Source organism: Schistocerca americana, chromosome 2 (genome assembly GCF_021461395.2).
Source record: "Schistocerca americana isolate TAMUIC-IGC-003095 chromosome 2, iqSchAmer2.1, whole genome shotgun sequence".
NCBI classification, from domain to species: domain Eukaryota; kingdom Metazoa; phylum Arthropoda; class Insecta; order Orthoptera; family Acrididae; genus Schistocerca; species Schistocerca americana.
The window spans coordinates 111137080-111157633 of NC_060120.1; the positions used below are offsets into that span (position 1 = coordinate 111137080).

The 20554-nt window shown below is 41.8% G+C and overlaps 1 protein-coding gene across 1 annotated transcript in view; it reads left to right on the forward strand.

Moving 5' to 3' along the window:
* The first annotated feature begins 2265 nt into the window (after nucleotides 1–2265).
* LOC124593669 (UV radiation resistance-associated gene protein) overlaps nucleotides 2266–20554 on the forward strand; it is a 105327-nt gene continuing 87038 nt past the window's right edge. The window contains exons 1-2 of the mRNA XM_047131955.1: nucleotides 2266–2605; nucleotides 6353–6473. Coding sequence (XP_046987911.1) covers nucleotides 6393–6473 — 81 coding nt within the window. The 5' untranslated portion in view covers nucleotides 2266–2605; nucleotides 6353–6392. The remainder of the gene's footprint in view (nucleotides 2606–6352; nucleotides 6474–20554) is intronic.

Here is a 20554-nt window from a genome sequence, read left to right on the forward strand (position 1 = left end):
AATGAAAAAAAAAACGTTTGTTACATTTTTGATAACTGAAGGACATTGTAATACATTTACTATTGATACATTCTTCATGAGAGAAGTGTATGAAATTAAAAGAAACTATTGTTTTACGATCTAATAACTGGCACTGGGCTTCTGATCACAGTTGTTGGTTTCTTTGCACCTTTCTCGTTTTCTCTGATTGTTCTAAGAAAGTGTGCACACCTCGCTACAATTCCCTCTCTCTCAAACAGAAAAGACCTACTTTTACATTTTTAACATGAAGCTTACCTTTCTGTTTTTCTTCTCGAAAGAACTGAACTGAGTTATTTATCAACTCTTTTCCATCCAAGCATACTCTTCGATAACGTATATTTGCACAATGATTATCCATTTCGGCAGACGCTAAGAATACACAGAAGTAGTAGCACACTATGACTACAATGTGACAGTTAATTGTCAAGCCATGAGTGTCAATCATGCACTGTTGAATATTGTCTGATGCCTTTGGACCTATCTGTATGTTAATTGAGTTTAGTTCCGTTTGCTGATGTCGGATACTCTACAATAATAGGTTATCGTTAACTTGAAAACTAACAGCAGCGAGATTGCAGCTGTAGTAAAAGCAGTATACACTCAAGAGGTGGAGAGCATGGGCATACGCCATATGGTGCTTCGCCATGGAAAAGGCTCCTCTATTTACTTCTATGCTTTGTGGGTGGAGGGTGCAGATACAGTGGGTTACCTGAGATTGAGTCCAGGGCACTTACAGGAGCCTAGCCACCTTAGACAACGTATCTGGAGTGACAAGAACCCTCATTGCTTAGCATACTGAAGGTCTTGCAGAGCCCTTCACAAGCACTCATCCCAGTCCTACCACCACCCAAAAAAAACCAGCTACAAAGTGGCACCCAGTCGTCACGTAATATCACCCTGGACTAGAAAAACTGAATCGTATCCTTCGCCAGGGCTTTAATTATCTCTCATTCTGCTCTCAAATGAGGGTATTACATCGCCCACCCAACCTACAGAACTCCTAGCCCATCCCCATTCCCAACCAGTTGCCACAGGGATCATATCCCTGTGAAAACCAAGTTGCAAGACCTCCTCAATCCACCCACCTAGCACTTCCTACTCCAGTCCTGTCACAGGCTTATCCTACCTCATGAGGTCAGGCTACCTGTGAAAGTAGCCAAGTCATATAGCAGTTCTGTTAAATCATTGCACAGTTTTTTTTATATTGATATGACTACCAACCAGCTGTCCACCAAGATGAATGGCTACCAGAAAACTGTTGTCAAGAGTAAAATTGTCCACCTGATTGCACAACGTGCAGCTGAGCACAACACTCTCAATTTCAGTGGTTGCTTCAAAGGCTGAGCCATCTGGATCCTTCCCTGCACCACCAGCTCCTCTGAACTGTACTGATGGGAGTCGTCCTTGCAACAAATCTTCCACTCCTGTAATTGTCGTGGTCACAATCTCAGGTAACCTACTGCCATCGGATCCTCCACCCATCAGTTTACCCTTCCCGTTTCCTGTCAACACATCCCAATTCATGTCCCCATATCTACTTCAGCAAGTGCTGCTTCCCATTGGCTGCTACGTTTGTGCCAGCCTATATACCTGCCACCCCTTCCTCCTGCATTCATAACTTGCAAACTGGCCGCCTCCCTCCGAGCTGCTAGCCACCCACCTCCAATCCCTATCCCTGCCTCCCGCTCCCATTTCCCTCTACCTGCCCCGCCCGACACTACCCCCACAGCTCCCAGTCCACCTGCCGAAAAATAACTTTGGTGGTGTCGGTCGAAATGGGAGCATGCAGGGACAAAGGCGTGTGTATGTGTGTATTCAATTTTCTCCAGCTCGTCAAAGTATAACTCTGAAAGCTACCAAGTTTTGTTTCTTTTGTGTGTGCCTGTTGACAACTCAATGTTTCTGATTTTTGGTGAGTGGTGTCCTTTATTCTTGAAGCATTTACATATCATTGTTTCAAATCTTTCTAAAAATTTCTTAGTGAGCATCGGCAGACAACGCCTTTGTAGAACATTTCTGCTGGGTAGAAGCACCATTGGTTGGTATTTCTTTAAGTATAACACTTTAGTAATGTATAAACTACCTGACAGATTTTCCTAATGATTTCACTCATTATGATATTACGATGCATGAAAGAACGGATCAAATAACTGGAAAATATACTAATTATACGTAAAAATTGTTATCGTTGAAACTTATGAATGATTACGTTTATCTTTGGTAGTTGGTTGGTAGCTTTGTAACATCTGTGAATGTTGTGTTTTTAAGTTTTCTGCTAACCTGTAGTTGTCAAAACAAGAAAATGTGTGATTGCCATATGTGAATGGTGATTTTTCCATTGCGAGATTTTTATGACGTATCAACAACTTGAAATAGTAACTGATTTGAAGACTTATGGCCTTATATACATTAACGCTCGTCCTCACGTGACAAACACTTGCTGTGGCTAGCGATAGGGTGTCTGATATGTCTGCATTTGTGACAGCCAAGTAGTTTGATGTGTGAAGGTCTCGATGGCGCTGCAGTGTGCAGAGATACATAACTACCCTGTAATGACAACTGAAATTTGTATATTTACTATTTGGTAAGAACAATATTATGTAGTTTCCTGCTACTTAGTATTTAGCGTTTTCATATTCTCACATATCAGTCAGTACCGACACTGACAATACGTTAATTTTGGTAAAAGGTGATCGAAGGGCAACTAACGCTACCACTGTATTTATTTTTTGATCTGCTGAAAATACTTAAGTTCGCTGTTTACTGCACCCAATGTGAATACCGCAGTGGTTGCATGAGATACGGGAATATCAGAAAGTAACTACAGTGAAAGTAAACGATTATGATGATATAGTCGTTGCCCAGCAGTGAAAAGGAAGGACTCCATAATTTGTAGTGCCCGTCGGGCTTTATTCTATAAAATATCAGCCATTTGAGCGGTACGGTGCTGTGGCGGGTGGGGGGAGGGCAGGGGAGGAAAGGAAATCGTTATTACGATATTTTGTGCTGTACGTCCAAACTACTAACTCCCCAATTCCAACTTTCGTAATTGCTGCCCAGAACAGCTGAAATTTTACTAACGACTGCTTACTGTATTTGCATGAAAAAAATACCATTTTTCATAATTATTTACCCACCGTTGGTAGTTTATTTCATTTGTCTATTGCAGTTTAGATTTCTGAAAATGCAGTTTAGTTTATGAGGTAACAGGAAGTTATAATAGTCAAAAAGTTTTCGTCCACTTCATGTCACCATCAGTTAGCCTCATAACACCAACCACTGATTAAATTGATATCTGATATTTGCAACCAAATAGGTACCCAAAATAAACCTGCCATAAATCCAGATGCTGACCTTAACCATAACAGAACTCTAATGACTGTAACTGTAACTCAGTTTGAGATAGTATACTGTTCACGCCACCCAGTTGTTTATAGGATGATCTAAACAAATACATAACAAGATATGGTTTGGCAGAAAGTAATTTCCTATTTTGTGGATTTATTAGTGATGCTTGTGTGTATTTTGATTCATGAACTATTAACAACAATGCAATGTTTCTGAGAAGCTACATCCACACTCGGCAAACCGCTGCAAATTTAGTGCAGAATGGACTTCTCATTGTATTGGATTTTCTTCGTGTTCCACATACGTAAGGAGCATGGGGAGAATGACTGCTTAAATACTTCTGCTTGCACTGTAATTAGTCTAATTTTGTCTTTGCCATGTGTGTGGGGGACACTGCATAGGAAGCTGTTGTATATTCCTAAATTTCTTACTTTAATATGAGTTCTTGAAACTTTGCAAGCAGATTTTACCAGGACAGTGGGGCTCTACCTTCAAGCAACTGCCAGTTCAGGCTTTTCAGCATTTCTTTGACTTAAAAAACTTGTGACCATTAATGCTGCCCATCATTATATACAGGCAGAACCCCCTTTAGCTCTATTTGGTATGGCTCTTGCAATTTGACCAATATCCTAGGACGGGTTGCACAAGTGTTCGAGGAACCTCCTTTGTAGATTGACTGTGTTTTCCCAGTATTCTGCAAATTAACTAATGTCTGCCACTGGCTTCACCTATTACAGTGTCTCTGGGATTATTCCAGTTTGTATCCCCACAAATTGTTACATCCCAATATTTGCCTGAATCAGCTGATTCCAGTTATGACTCATTGATACTGCATTAATCAGGTACTCTGTTTTTATGAAGTGCACAGTTTTACATGTATGAATGTTTAAAGCAAGCCTCCAGTCTTTGCACCTCAGCTTCAGTTGGTGACTCTCCATCCAAGACAATATGTTGCAGACCCAGAACCACCAGTCCAGTCACAAATTTTGATACACTAAATGATCGCATTTTGTTAATAAAAGTTGATGCCATCAGATACTTTTCAGGAGTCAAGAAATACAGTAGGAACTGGTTTGCTTCTTCCATGGTTTTCAGGATGTCATTTGAGGAAAGCAAGTGTGAGTTTGGCATGACTGATGTGTTTGGAAGCTGTGCCATTTGTCACATAAGAGTTCATATTGTTAGAGGTACCTCACTGTGTTTGGACTCAGAATACTTTCTCAGATTCTACAGTGTGGTGATATTGAGCAGTTGTTTTGTGACTCACTTCTACCATTGTTGTAGATAGTTGTGTTCTGTGCTTTTTACCAACTTGTGGGCACAGTGTTTTTGTTTGATCTATGGTAGGCTATATTGTGCGTAAGAGGGTATAAACTTTCAGCAGTAAATGAACCAAGTTTTGATTCTTCTCCATGTGTTTGCAAGCAAATGGTTTGTAATATGTGAATATTACCGTTTACTTCCACATTACTTCACTTCTTCTTATCTCAGTATTTCTCAAATTAAGTACCCTAGGTACTGAAAGTCAAGATTCATTGGGTATTGTGGTAGATGACTCTTATTTGATCCCACAGCTACTATATTTGACCCGAGACTGTCTCTTGAAAGCCACAGTTGTAGTAGAGCATTGGGAAACAGAAAAAAAAGATACAAACCTGTAACATCAAAGTGTCTACTTATATGATGACTGTCAACTGGTGATCAAAAGGCTCATTGCCATCTATCGGCCAAAGTTTACTTATGGTGATGGCTGCTTTCGCATTGTGTGCAAACGTTAGCTATTAGTTGATGTTTGCTCATAGGCAACCTGGCGACAGTATACAATAGCTAATGAGAACTGCTGTATCTAATGATTTCTTTCGGCAAGTAGGAATTGATTACATTTGTTTTTGATATGTAGAATGCCAGAATAATTTTTACAGATCTGATTATTATGAATTTTAAGGTTGCTGGCTGATTTTTCTTATTTGTTTGGTTGTTGGTAAAACAAAGATGTGCTGACAGACTGACCACTAGCAAAACCTGAGCTTAGTTAGGTTGGAGTGTGACAGTTTGGTTGTGAGTTGGGAAAGCCAATGAATGTGTGTGTGTGTGTGTGTGTGTGTGTGTGTGTGTGTGTGTGTGCGTGTGCGTGTGCGTGTGTGTGATCTGTAGCATAGCCTGAAGTCTAAGTTAGGTTGGAATGTGATAATCTGCTTGTGAATTGGTGAAAGCAGTCTCACCCCAAAAATTAGACTGCTGTAGTAGACCAATGTGTAATGTAGCATTAAACTTAATTTTGTCATTGGAATAACAGACTTGTATGTGCTATTACCAATTTTGCCAAAAATATCAATCATTCGGCTAAACTCTAGCCTTATATAACAAAATACCAGCTAATTTTATTTACAAACCATAGGCAAATTATGAATGAGGATCTCATTGACTACGTACATCTCACCCACGATTCAGTGTGCCAACTTCTCAGAATTCTTCACACGAACTGTCACCCACAGCAGCACACAACGGAAAAGCAGAAGACAACATAACTGCATGTTTACCCATCTATTTCAGCTAACGATACTATTAAAATTGTTTTAGCACTTCTGATGTGTTTAGTTTTTGTCAAAGCTTTATGTGAGTTTTAAAAGTTCCGAAATTTGTTGTAGTTGTAATTCCCTGTTAAACTCTAGATAGTATAAAACTAGATGAATGAGCCATTTGGAGAAGAGGAGGCAAAATCTTCATGTAAGACCATGCATATGTTAACGGTTCAGTGTTATATGCCAACATTTGGACTGACATCTTTTTTAACTATCAAATTCTCTTCTTATTTATTCCTCCACTCATCTAGGACAAAATAATAATCCAGTTCATATGTGTCTCCTTACCAAATAGAGACCTTCCTTCCTTTTGTGATGAAAAGTAAGTTTTTAATGTTTTACTTTTAGATTTGTCATTTTACTTATTTTAATACAATGTAGGCCTATTCCAAATTTTATAGGTGTGATGCACAGTTGCGCAGTTAAGGGATGGGCTGAAAGATGCAGAAGCAGAATGAGGCGATGGCACATCAGCGCTCAGCTCCGCGATGGAAAGAATGGATACCTCTTGTCACTCAGCAGGTGTGTCAGATTCAAGTTTAATGTGACAATTTCTTGAGAAATCAATATTCAGGATCTTATGAACTTCTCATTATAAATCATATGTTGGGTATCTTGTGAACCAGAGTATCTGTACTAGTACTTGTTGGAAACACACATTACATCTGCGTGATCTGGAAGTAATGGCCACTGTTTATCTTTCCAGTAACACATTGCTATGTAAAATATCAAGTAGCTCATCCATCTGTTTGAATTTCTTCCACGCCTTCATCTTACATTTAAATATGAGTATATACTTGAGGGTATATGGGGGCGTAGGGGGACGGGGGTGCCCTCGACTGGGAACCAACATGCTCATTCCTAGAAAATGTACGCTTTGGGTCTGTGAGGTACAGAACTTTGTGAACACACAGTAATCTACCTTCATGAGTTTATTCCCTAATAACAGTTTACAGTGACACACACACACACACACACACACACACACACACACACACACACACACACTACATTGACCTGTCGTTGCTGTGTCTGTCACCCTAGCACCGGATAATTATGGACTTTTTGGGGTCTTGTGAGATGAAAAGACACCTACTCAACATCCAGGCCATGCTAGTTAACACAGCAGCCAGCAACTCACTGCGGAGGGACTGTGCAGCAGGTGTCCACTTGTACTGACACAAGTAGTTCATCAATATTCCAAGATAGTGGCAGCTTGTGTGCGTGTATGCAGATTCCACTATGTGCAAGCCTTGAACCCTTACTTTACCCCCCCCCCCCCCCCTTTCTCCAAGAAAAAGAGCTACAGAAGGGTGCTCACAGCGACCACCTTAGCGTTGTAAATTTGCTTCATCAGTTACGGCATTGCAACATTTATTTCATTTGCAGACACAGTAACAGTTCGTACCGATGAGCAGGCTTTTAAAATAACAACTTGGTATGTGACTTATGCTGTATATGCAAGACAAATTAATAAATGGAATAAGAACACAAAACTGACAATTAAATATGAAACTGAGCAATGGAAAATCCAGGTTGGAATATCAACAGTTATGAAAAGGATAGATGGCTACTCACTATAAAGATGACACATAAGTTGGAGACAGGTGCAACAAAAAGACAGTTACACACAAAGCTTTTGGCCTAAGCCTTCTTCATAAAGGAAAGGAATACACACACATAGCTGGAGGTCCGGCTAAAGCAGCTGGGGACAGCGGTCATGTGTGCATGAAATGTCTGCTTGTGTAAATGTGTTTTCCTTTCTTTTCTGAAGAAGGCTTTGGCTGAAAGCTTAGTGTGTAACAGTCTTTTCGTTGTGCCTGTCTACAACTTGTGATGACAGTTGCATTCCACAGTTCTTTATTTTCGCTGTTCACAAGCCCCCCCCCCCCCCCCCCCCCCTGTCCCCCGCCTTCCCCAAAATTAAACAGTTAATATGGCCAGTTCACTATTGGTTAACTTTTGATAAGCCTCACTAATAGTTTGCAGGCAAACATCAGCATACTGCTACAATAGCTTACCATTGAACATTTATGAGCAGTAAAAACCTAGCCACACAGTTCTTGCAGAATAATATGGTACATGTGACACTATTGAACAGCCTGTCATTATTTTAACACAGCCTATTTGTGTTACACTTATTTCACGGTTAAGTTGATGCATTGTTGTTGATCTAACCAACACAGGTTTCTCGTCTGAAAATCGGCCATGGACTGACTGTCTAGAGACCAAAATCAGGCCTTTATATATCCTCACTATAGTAGGTACTGAAACTATACGTTGTTCGATGTTTAATTTACAGAAATTACAATTAAACATAACTCATTCCATTAACTGAATATATAGAGAAATTCCTTCTTTTTTAATAGTTTCTTCTACTACAAGGGTTAGGCTGAATTATTTGTTTAAATGATGAAATTAAAAGATAGTGCTATACAAACAATACTTTTGACAAATCTGGTAATTATTTTGGAATTAATTAAGGGCTGGCTTTGCTAACATGTTTTGGAATAGAGCCAAATAAATACTTAAAGACTGCTAGTGGTTTGTCTTCCAAATATGTATAATCAGTGTAGAATTTATATTTGTTTATAAGTCAACAATAGAATCTAAGTCATGGAACAATTACTGATTTCACCCTGTAACAAAATATATTAACTAGGAATAATCAAAATAAATTAGGAAATTGATGACACACACAAAATTAGATCTGGTGGTATAGTCCTTAAGATTGAGGGCCAGCCTTTCTATTTTATGAAAATGCAGATTATACTCATAAGTGTTAATGGTAATTAGTCAAAAACTGAAAATAAAATGAATTTAAGGAGGCAGATGGCAAAACAAGAGAGGAAGTAAAAAGATCCCAGCTTGCTTTGTCACAAACTCAACGTGTCATCTTTATGATGAAAAGCACTCTATCCTTTTCATAGTTGTTGACAGTTAATCTGTATTTAACAGTACTGGAAGACATGGAAGACTTAATTTAGTTGCTGCTTGGAAGAAATTTTAACTTGTTGGTAGTAATTACATTTTTCCGTATAATCAGGATTAAATCATTATCCTCGGTTAAATTGAACAGGCAGCAATTTACATTTGTTAGTATGTGTCATTCATTATGAAACATCACATGATAGAGTTTTTTTTTACTATTTTTTTGAGTGTGAAAGATAGTTCAGCTGCACTAAAATTTTTACATGTAAATATGGCATTTAGAGTTGAATTGAAAGAGTAAATTATACCTTCAGAACATTGTTTAAGAAATGGCAGCTAAAGATGCATTAAAATTCTAGTGCAATCACCTCTCAGAGAATTAGTCATAAACAATTCTTTGTCACAACTGTACACCCTAAGAACACTGCTGCTTCTGGGCAAATTAACCAGTCCAACGAGGATCACAGAGGTACATATTCTCTTTTCTGCTCATCTCTAGGAATGTTGCAATCTCTTCTCACAAAGTAAGGAACCTCTTCAGAGATTATCCACAGCTTAACTATTGAACTTTGGAGTGGTATTGAACATTGACATATTTGGCTTCAAAATCATCCACGAATTCCTTAAATATACAATGTTTCAATCCAGAGAACTTACGTGAAGTTTGCAAAGTATGAGAGAGGTACTGGAAGATTTGGAAAGTATGAGAAAGGTACTGGAAGATTTGGAAAGTATGAGAAAGGTACTGAAAGAACTGACATTGTGAGTGCTGGTTGTGATTATTGTGGTCCAGCATACAGTTTGAATCTGTCAAAGTTTCAAATAAGGAGTGAGAAATGTATCTTAGAGAGAATGTGCAGAAGTAGAGTGATCCTTATGATAGAGGCTTAATATCTTGGTGACATTGAGTTCATTTGAAACTGAGTGCTAACTTAGGTACAGGAAATGTAGAACAAATCAGCCATAGCATGTTGAAATAGTCAACCCGACTTTCAGTTGAAGTGATGCAAGTCAACTATAGGAAATCAGTCAGAACATTATGACCACCAACCCACTGTTGATATAAACCTGTCCAGGTGATCCACGTTCAGATGGCGTGGGGCTGGGCAGCCACCCCCATTTACAGATGTCAGATGTCATTGGCTGGGCAGACTGGTAAAACAGGACCATTGGCAAACTGTGGTGAACTAACATCAGACCTTAATGTTAAGCAGAGAGCAAGTGTGTCTGAACACACAGTGGAGCAAACACTTTTAAAGATTGGCCTCCACAGCCAATGACCCATGTATGATGTAAACATCACAACATTGACAAATACAACTGAAATGGGCATATGGCCGTTGGCACTGCACGTTGGCGCGGTGGCAGAGCATTGCATGGTCTGATGAATCCTGATAGCTTCTTTGTCATGCTTATGGGAATGCGAAAATCTGTCTTCTTCCAGGGTAAGAGCTCCTTGATACAAATACTGCTGGACAGAGACAAGCTGGCAGTGGCTCCATTATGCTATGGGGAACATTCATGTGGGCATCTGTGGGTCCAGTGGAGCTTGTGCAAGGCACCATGATGGCCAAGGAGTATCATACACTGATTGCAGAACACGTACATCCCTTCATGATGATCATGTTTCTCGATGGCAGTTGCATTTTTCAACAAGATAATGCGCTATGTCACAAGACCAGGAGTGTGATGGAGGGGTTCAAGGAACACAGCGGCGAGTTCCAATAGATTTCCTGGCCCCTCAACTCACCAGATCTGAAACTGGCTGAACACATCTATGATGTGATTGAACTTGGTGTCAGAGCTCATCGTCCCCCACTGGAATTTACAGGAATTAGGTGACTTGTGTACGCTGATGTGGAGCAAACTTCTCCCAGTGACCTAACAAGGCCTCGTTGCTTCCATGGCACTATGTGTTGCTGCTGTGTCCATGCCAAAGGTGGCTATACCTACCACCTATTAGGTAGGTGGTCATAATGTGGTCAGTGTAAATCAGATGACTAGATGGAGTTAAGAAAATGCACCCATGGAATACAAATCCAGTGCCTCAACCACATCACTCCCTTCCAAATTAACACTGTGCCATGCTCTGTTCTTGCCATCTCAACTCAGGTTCAGACAGTTATTAAAATAATCTTCGGAAAGTACTTTCATGTTTTTCAAACACCACCATTGGAAATAGACCTCCAACTTACTATCAGCAGCTGATCAACTGGCACAGTAGTTAAGATACTGGAGCAGTGCCACCAACCATACCAGAATTTGTGTAAATGTACCTGGGGATGTATTGAAGAATATAATACAACCAATGTGCTTTGAACCTTTATGTTATTGGCCAGTATGGTGACTGTAATGTCATGCAAGCACATGTATTTTAACTAACAAAGTATAGGGACCACTGCAGAAATGGGGATTTTGGGCAAGCATGTTCTTGTTTTTCTGTGAAACATTTTAAAAAAGTTTAAAATATAGACCACAGTGAGGAAATAGTGGTTTTAATGAAGGGCGTAAATGTAACTATTGAATGTACAAGCAAAAGAGCAGTATTTTGGACTTCTTGCGCCTTGTATAAATGAAAAAAACTAATTACTTCTTCTAACTTGTTTCTGATGTGACCATTATAGAAAAGTTCCATAAATTAAGTACACTCATGGTGCCAACATATTACTTCATGCTCCCCATCCTTTTTTTGGGGAGGGGAATGATGCTGGTACAACATGTACAATCTTCTACTAGCTGTACAGTGGCTTGTGGAGTAAAGATATAGACAGGGATGTGGATGTACACTTGCCTAAATGCATTTTGTGGAGATTGTAACTGCTGAACAGTTGAATAATGTTGCTGTGTGAATGATGTTGGTGGTGGTTTCCTATGGCAGCCAGTGGCTCACAGTACATGGCTGGTGATGTTATCATAAACGGTAGTACATTCCTAATCTGTGTCGCCATCTGCATGAATGATATTTGTATTCATAATATTTTGAGTTATGAAAAGAATAGTTGCTACTCACCAAATAGCTGAGATGCTGAGTCACAGATAGGCACAACAAAAAGGCTGTCGGAAAGTGACCTTTTGACCAAAAAGGCCTTTGTTAAAATTAGATAACACACACACACACACACACACGGACAACCACAGTCTCTGGCAGCTGAAGCCAGACTGTGAGCAGCAGTGCAGGATTGGAGAGACAACTGGGTGGTGGGAGTAAGGTGGAGGCTAGGGTGGGGAGGGATAGCAGAGTAGGGGTAAGGGGTAGGAGCAGTAAGGTGCTGCTTGTGGGAGTGTACAGGGACGAGTTGGAGACAGAGTAGGGCAGCTAGGTGCAGTCAGGAGGTTAGACAGAAGGTAGGGGGAAGAGGGGGGTAGTGGAAAAGGAGAACATTAAAAAGACTGTGAGTGCATTGGTGGAATAGAGGGCTGTGTAGAGCTGGAATGGGAAAAGGAAAGGGACGAATGAGTAAGGGTGATGACTAAAAAAGTTTGAGGCCATGAGGGTTACTGGAACATAGGATATATTGCAGGGAGAGTTCTCACAGGTGCAGTTTAGAAAAGCTGGTGTTGGTGGGAAGGATCCAGTTGGCACAAGCTGTGAAGCAGTCATTAAAATGAAGAACGTCGTGCTGGGTGAGGGGTGCTCAGCAATGGGGTGATCCATCATTTCTTGGCCACAGTTCGTTGGTGGCCATTCATGCCAACAGACAGCTTGTTGATTGTCATGCCCATGTAGAAGGAAGCACAGTGCTTGCAGCTTAGCTTGTAGATCATATGACTAGTTTTGCAGGTGCCCCGCCTTTGACGGGATAGGTGATTTTAGTGACTGGACTACTTCATTGTACGTGGGCATGACAACCAACAAGCTGTCTGTGTGCTTGAGTGGCCACTGGTAAACTGTGGCCAAGAAACAGCTGGACAACCCCATTGCTGAGCACATCTCCCAACACTAAGTTCTTCATTTCAGTCACAATTTCAGAGCCTGTGCCACCTGTATCATTCCGACCAACACCAGCTTTTCAGAATTGCGCAGGTGGGAACTCTCCCTGCAATATATCCCACATTTCCATAATCCTCCTGACCTCAACCATCGTTAGTCATTGTCCTTACTCATCTAGCTCCTTCCCTGTTCCCATTCCAGCACTACACAGCCCTCTATTCCACCAACACATCCTTAGTCTTTTTACTTATCTCCTTTTCCACAAGCCCCCAAGGAGTCCACAGCTCTTTTGTGGGTATGTGTGTGGTACACATGGGGCCCTGAGGTATTGCAACCTCTCGTTTCTCCCAGGCTGCACTCCCTTTGCCATATCCACTCCTTCCCATACTAACTCCTTTGCCTCCTGTCCTGGCTCCTTGCTCTTTTCTAGTACCTGAGCTGTCACCGCCTTGTGTGTACCTAGTAGTAGTTTGCTCATCTTTTTGTGGCATTGGAACTCCCGCCACACCAGGCAGCCATTGCAACAGCTGCATCGTACCCATGGAGTGAGCACCTTATTGGAATGGGTGGACACTCTGCACATGAAATGTGCTAAGTTCTGCGTTCCTAGTGGCTCTTCTACGGCCATCTCTTCCGATAGGAACACTACTCTTTGTACTCCTGCTTTTGCTCTTCCGGCCTTCCCCTGCCTGAGCACTCCCCAGGAATAGGGCCTGGCCTGATGGCTTGGGGCGAAACCCTTTCCCTGTTACTTGGTTTGTTCCAGGACATGCAGGGAAACTTTCGCTGCTACCAGATCATTATTTTTTGTAGAACACATCAAAGATAAATTTGGTGAAGTTGACTCCCTTAGTGAGGTGTGATCAGATTCTGTAATGATTAAAACCTCTTCTGCCAGTCAGTTGGCATCCCTTTGTGTGTGTGAGCACTTAGGAGACGTCCCAGTGAGTGTTATTCCTCACTAATCCTTAAATATGACCCAGAGCATTATTTCCCACTGAGACCTGCTCCTTCAATCTGATGAGGAACTTGGGACTTATCTGGCACGATGCCAGTATACATTTCATTGAGTGAGTCTGGAGAGGTCACAAGAATAATCGCATTGATACCAGCACTTTCATCCTGGATTTTGAGGGGGTACCCTTCTGGAAAAGTGAAAGTTACGGTTTGCCATTGCAATGTGAAGCCCTGTGCCCCATCTCCCAAGCACTGTTTCTGGTGTCTCCATTTGGTCACACATCTTCACAATGTGAGGCAAGTCCTATTTGTGGTGACTGCAACTGCCCTCTCCATGTTGGGAGTCCTTGCACTCCACTGTCCAAGTGTATGAACTGTTCCAGACCACATTCTTATTGCTCACCAGACTGCCTGATCTACAAAAGGGAAAGGAAGATTCAGGAACAAAACTCTTGAACGTCTGTTACTCTGAGGCCTGACAGAAATTTGACTGTCTCCGCCTGGTATCTTTAAAATTTAACTTTTCTTCTGTTGTGTCCCTTCCTTCTCTTCCTTCCTTCATACCTCCATTCTGTCCCCTTCTCTTTCCTCCTCTGTGGCAGTTACCATTTCCTTCCCTCGACTTGCCCTCTTCCTGACCACACCTCCTCTTGCCCTCCGTCATTAATGATGATGGACACTGACTCGACACAATGATTGATTCTTGTACTACTCTCCTCCAATGGAACTGTAATGGTTACTACTGTCACCTTCCAGAATTGCAGTCTCTTCTTTGTCTCTACTCAGTAGCTCGTGTTGCATTGCAAGAATCTCGTTTCGTGGATAGTCATTTACCGACTCTTCATGGTTTCCAAACCATCTGTCGGAACGAGGCCAACCTTTTGGGAGCCTCTGGTAGTGTCTATAACTTGGTCTGCTTGGACATTTAGTCCCTGGCTGCCTCTTCAAACCACACTAGAAGCAGTGGCCATCGGAACCATTTAGACTCTGTGGTAATGATTTGCAATCTTTATCTTCACCTGACTGGCCTCCTATGCTTCCTGCTCTTTTTGACCTCCTTACACAGCTCCTTCCTTCGTTCCTTCCCCTTGGGGATTTTGAGGCCCATAACCCTCTGTGAGGTGGTACTGTGACCACTCACCACAGCAGGATTGTTGAAGACCTGCTGGCAGGGCTTGATTTCTGCCTCCTCAACACTGGGGCTCCCATACACTTTCATGCGGTACATGGCTCTATCTCAGCCATTGATCTACAGCCCTGGATTCCTCCCCTCCATTCTATGGGGCATTCACAACTATTTGTGCAACAGCTATCATTTTGTGGTTGTCTTATCTTCAGCGTCACTCACCTGGGCACGCTTCCATGTAGGCTTGTAGTAATGTGGATTGGGATGCCCTTTCCTTGGCTGCCATCCCAACCGCTTCATCACATGACAGCACTGATGAGTCTGTGCGGAGTTTGACCAATGCCATCCTTCCACTAGCTGTTTCAGTGATTCAGTCTTTGTTGGGGTCTCCTTGGCGGAAGACTGCCCCTTGGTGGGGCCTTGAAATTTCTGCAGATATTAAAGACCACAGCTGTGTCCTCCGATGCTACAAACAGCATCCATCTCCCAACCACCTCCTGGCCTTTGAACAGCTTTGTGCCACGGCCCTTTATCTTCTTAAACAGTAGAAACAGATTTGTTGGGGACGATATGTTGCCGCTATAGGGCTGCCCACTCCATCTTCACATGTGTCAGCATAGATCAGGCATATTTTTGGTCGCTGCACTCCTGAGGGTGTCCCAGGAATTTCCCTGGATGGTGTTGTCCTTACCAGCTCGGACTCTATCACTGAGCATTTTGCTCGGCATTTCATCCAGGCCTCAGAGTTCCAGCTTATCAAACACTGTGTGGAACCACTCCCTTTATCTTTCATTCCCCTTTGCCTGTAGCCTCCTTGTGCCCTGTTTAGTGAATGAGAATTCACAGCAACCTTGCTCTCTGCCCTGACATGGCTTGTGGACAGGATCAGGATCAGATGCACAACCAATGCTTCAACACATACTGGTGGCCAGCCAATGTTATGTACATGCCCTTTGTAACTATTTCTGAAGTGAGGGGGAATTCCCTTCCCAGTGGCAGGAAAGTGTCATTATTCCAGTTTTCAAATTGGGAAAACCACCCCTTCAGATGGACAGCTAGTATCCGATCAGTTTAACCCATAACCTCTGCAAGTTATTTGAACTTATGGTGAGTCAGAGGCTGTATTGGATCTTTGAATCTTGGGATCTTTTGGCTTTGATGCAGGGTGGTTTTCGACAAGGCCGTTCTGCTGCAGATAATTTAGTCCACCTGTATTCTGCTGTTTGAATGGCTTTTGCCCGCATCAACACCTTTTTGCAATCTTCTTCAATCTGTATAAAGTTTATGATACCACATTGTGCCACCACATCCTTGGTACCTTATATGAGTGGGGCCTCTGTAGCCCGTTTCCAGTTTTTATCCAGAACTTTCATGTAACGCTTTTCAGGTACAGGTTGGCACCTCCCATAGCACCTTCCATCTGTAGGAGAAAAAGGCTACACAGGATTTTGTTTTGCTTGTCCCTCTCCTTGTAATGGCTATCAATGGTCTGGTGGCGGCTGTGATTTTTGATCGTCCATGATGAGCGTTGCTGAATGCGGACCAGAGGGAGCAATACACTGACTGCAGTGCTGGGTTCTCACTCATGCCTTCCAAATCTGGCTGCCAAGACCTGCACTATGCATTTCTGTCATTTCTGTACAGTCCACCCCCATTTGGATCTATACCTTAATGGCCATTCCCTCAATTTGGTGGGCTCCCATCATTTTTTGGGACTGGTCTTTGATGCCCCATTGACATGACCTCCCCATCTTTGTCAACTGTGGCATATGTTGGTCGCACCTCAACGCTCTTTGATGCTTCAGCAGTACCAACTGAGATGTGGGCCTCTCTGGTCAACTACAACTTCACAAAGCATTGGTCCAGTTCCATCTGGATCACAGGAGTCTCGCATATGGCATGGCATGCTTGACCCGATGCACCATTGTGGGGTGTGGCTGGCAGGTGGTGCCTAGGGGACTATTCCTTGATCAGCCTCCCAGCCAAGGCAGGGGTTCCACTGTTTTGGGTTCTGCATCAACTGCAGTTTATTGCTTAAGTGTTATGCATCTGCAGCTCCTCAGAGCACCTGACCTACAATCTCCTCTTTCCAGATACAGAGATCCCCCTCCTACAACAGCAGCCCAGGTCCGGGGTTTCAATCACCATCCACATCTGGCCCATTTTTTCAGAATTACAGCTTTCCCCTTTACTACCTCTTCTCCGGGCCTTTTCATGTATTCCTCAGTGGTGCATTCCCTATCCACAACTCTGCCATGACCTATCACAAGGTCCAAAAGACTTGACTCCACCTGAGGCTCTCTGCTGCCAATTCTTCTCCATTCTCATCATGTTTCGAGGTTCAGTAGTAGTCTATACTGATGGCTTGATGGTTGCCAGTCGCACTGGCTTTGCTTACATGAATTCCATTCCTTGCCAAATGGCTACAGTGTTTTCACTGTGGACCTGGTAGCCATTCTCATGCTCTTGAGCATATCCTTTCCTACACTGGTGAGTCCTTCTTATTTGTAGCAGTTCTTTGACTGGTTTACAAGCTCTTAACCAGTTTTACCCTCATCATCCCTTGGTCCTGACTATCCAGGATTCCCTTTTTTGCCCTCAAACAATGTGGACACCGGACTCTGGGTCAGATTGGGATCCTGGGGAATGAACTTCCTGATAGTCAAATAGGCTATCAGCAAGCCACCTCTTGATATTGTTATTCCTAAACTGGTTCTTTTATCGTTATTATGCTGTTAAGTTCTAAGGATCTGGAATATGGAATGACACTCTGACTTCACCAAACTAACTATGGGTGATAAATGAGACTACGGATATGTGGAGGTCCTCTGTGCGGGCCTCTCGCAAGGTCTCCATTGTCCTTTTCCGGCTCTGCATCAGCCATACTTGGCTGACTCGTGGTTATCTCCTCCATCACGAGGGTCCACACCACAGTTGTTGTGGTGTACGTTTGGTGATGGTCCACATTTTGCTGGACTGTCCGAAATCTACCCTGTGCTGCACTCTTTAATATTCCTCAGTCTCTACCCGTGGTGTTAGTGGATGATGCCTCAGTGGCTGACGTGGTTTTACAGTTTATTCATGAAAGAGCTTTTATCACTCTTACAGTGCCTCAGCCTTGTTGTTCCATTGAGGAATTGTCAGGACGCCCTGTTGGCTTCTCTGCTGCAACAGGACAATGGCTGTGTGGGCTTGGCCTGCAGCAGCATTTGTCCTTCCCGTTCTTTTTCTCTTCTTCCCACTTATCGTGTGTTCTGTTTGATGTGGTGCTTTTCCTGTTTTTCTCCCGCTCTGTCCATGTTGCTAGTCTTTTTTGTGTATTATTGGGTGGGATGCCTGTGTTAAGTGGCTGTGGGTATGTCCCCCCAGTCGCACTTTCTACCTGTGAGGGCCTCCAGCTGCACCCAGGATGGGCCAACTCACCCCTCTTTCTTCCTTTACCCCTTTTCTTCTTCCAGGTTCCTGTCTGTAGGCTTTGTTGACCTGTGGGAGATCTTGTGGTTTTCTTTCCTTGGCTTTTGTACACTAGGACCTTCTTTGGTGTATAGTTTTGTTGACTTGCCTGCTCTAGGTAGAAGGGACTGATGACCACGTAGTTTGGTTCCTTCAGTCTTTAAACCAACCAACCAACCAGAATAAGTAAACACTCCTGCTGTCAGGTCAGCACAATGAGATATGCTTATATGGGCAATAGATACTGATCTGTACTGCTTGAATAGTTTTGGTATGTTTTACCTCAATTTTAACTTGTCGAGCTTTACACCAAGGAATTTTACACAGGATGTTCCATTTAATGTCTAACCATTAATGTGTACTTCTGGTGCTAACATGTCACTTTGGCTTGTGTATTGTGAGTAGTGAGATCAAGAATTAAGCTGTCAGCTGTGAACCACCTAAAAGTTTGTTCAGCAATCATAGAGTTTGGACTCGTGCTTACTGTGCCTGTCATTATCAAACAGAACCATTTTTAATTACCTTTAAAATCATTGGAAGATCATTTATGTAGATTAAGAACAAGTGGGCTCAGTATTAATACTTGGGGTACCCCATAACTTATGCTCCCCTATTCTGAGATTAGTTTTAAGTCTGTGACACCATTTGTCAATGAAGCACTCTGTTGTGAATGGAATGTAAATGCCATTAATGCCACAACACTCTAGTTTAGCATGGAGAATTTTGTTATCCACACATTCAGAAGGCTCTGACAGGTTCATAAATATACCATCTGGATAATTTTTATTGTTAAGCTTTGCTAGGACTTAATTTGTGAGGTACTGTGTTGCACCTTTGCGAAGAATCTAAACCGAAACTTAGGGGCCCTTATCTAGTTCAGCTCAGTTAAATGAATTGATAATCTATAATTGGCCACTTTCTCAAACGTTTATGGAAAGAGCGGAGAGAAATATGTGTGTAGTTAGGTGGTCGCCATACCTCCAGTTTATAGATCGGTGTTACTACAGCATATTTAAATCTGTCAAGAAATGTGACCTAAGTCATTGATTGATTACAAAGGCATCTTAAGGGTAATCTTATCAAGTTTGCACAAAATTTTAATATTCTGCTATATACTTTTTAATGATCTGATGGATTTCTTTTAATCTCCATAGGGGTAGTATTTTTGACACTAGGAATGCAATTTCCTTTTGGTCACCATTATTGTGTGTTTCTTGTTTGTTAATGTTCCAAATGGGCTATACTTTATTCTAGCAGTGTTTTATTTTTGAGCATAGTGCATGTTTCCATTACTTAATGACAGACTGAAGAATTTGCAATATTGGTGGTAATGGAATTTAAACTCTTTACTACAGCTTGCACTCTGAATTAGGCAAAGCTCTCTCTTCACAGCATAAGACACTTGTCCTTTTCTGTACCTATATCCTTATCTTTGGTTTTGTTTGAAGTTAATGTTGTTTGTTTTAGGGGAAAACAAGACTCATAGTGTTGTAGACATGTATTTGAAAAAGTGTTCAATTGTCCACCAGTGGTGTCTGCTTTAAAAATTTCTCCCCAGTGTTCTTCACATAATTTCTCTCTCAACACTGTGATAGTCATTTTTTATGATTCTACAAGATAGTACCTTTATTCCACGATCTGTACTTAACTGGTCAGTATATTTTGTTATTAACATTTGGCCATAATGCTCAGAAAAACCATTGGCAGTTGTTTTTGCATCTACATTTCTACAGGTTGCTTTGTCTAAAAAGAAACTGCCAGTGCCTGTTAAACAATGATTCTCCAGTTAAATCTGCAGAACTTTTAATAACTGTCTGTAGTGCAGTATGAATCTTAAGATACATCCTGCAGAACAAATTTGCTGACATTCCATCTATCCTTTCATTTTGTTGTATGGATATGAGAAGTTCACTCTATTTAGTAGACTTCTGATGTTCTGATGGGAGATATTAAATGCATTTTCTTTGACTTTGATGAATTTGTCCTACTGCTGTATGTTGTTTTGCTTGTAACTGTTTGAGCTGTTATCTACTATATTCTGAAGCTCTATCTTTTGGATTAATTTACCCTAAAAGGCTTAGGAAACATATAGGAAATTATTAGGATATGATAGATACTGCTTTCGTCAAACTGAGTGCTTCTGACAATTTGCCGTACAATTAGGTTCTCACAAAAAGCATTCAAGTGCTAACCACACCATACAGA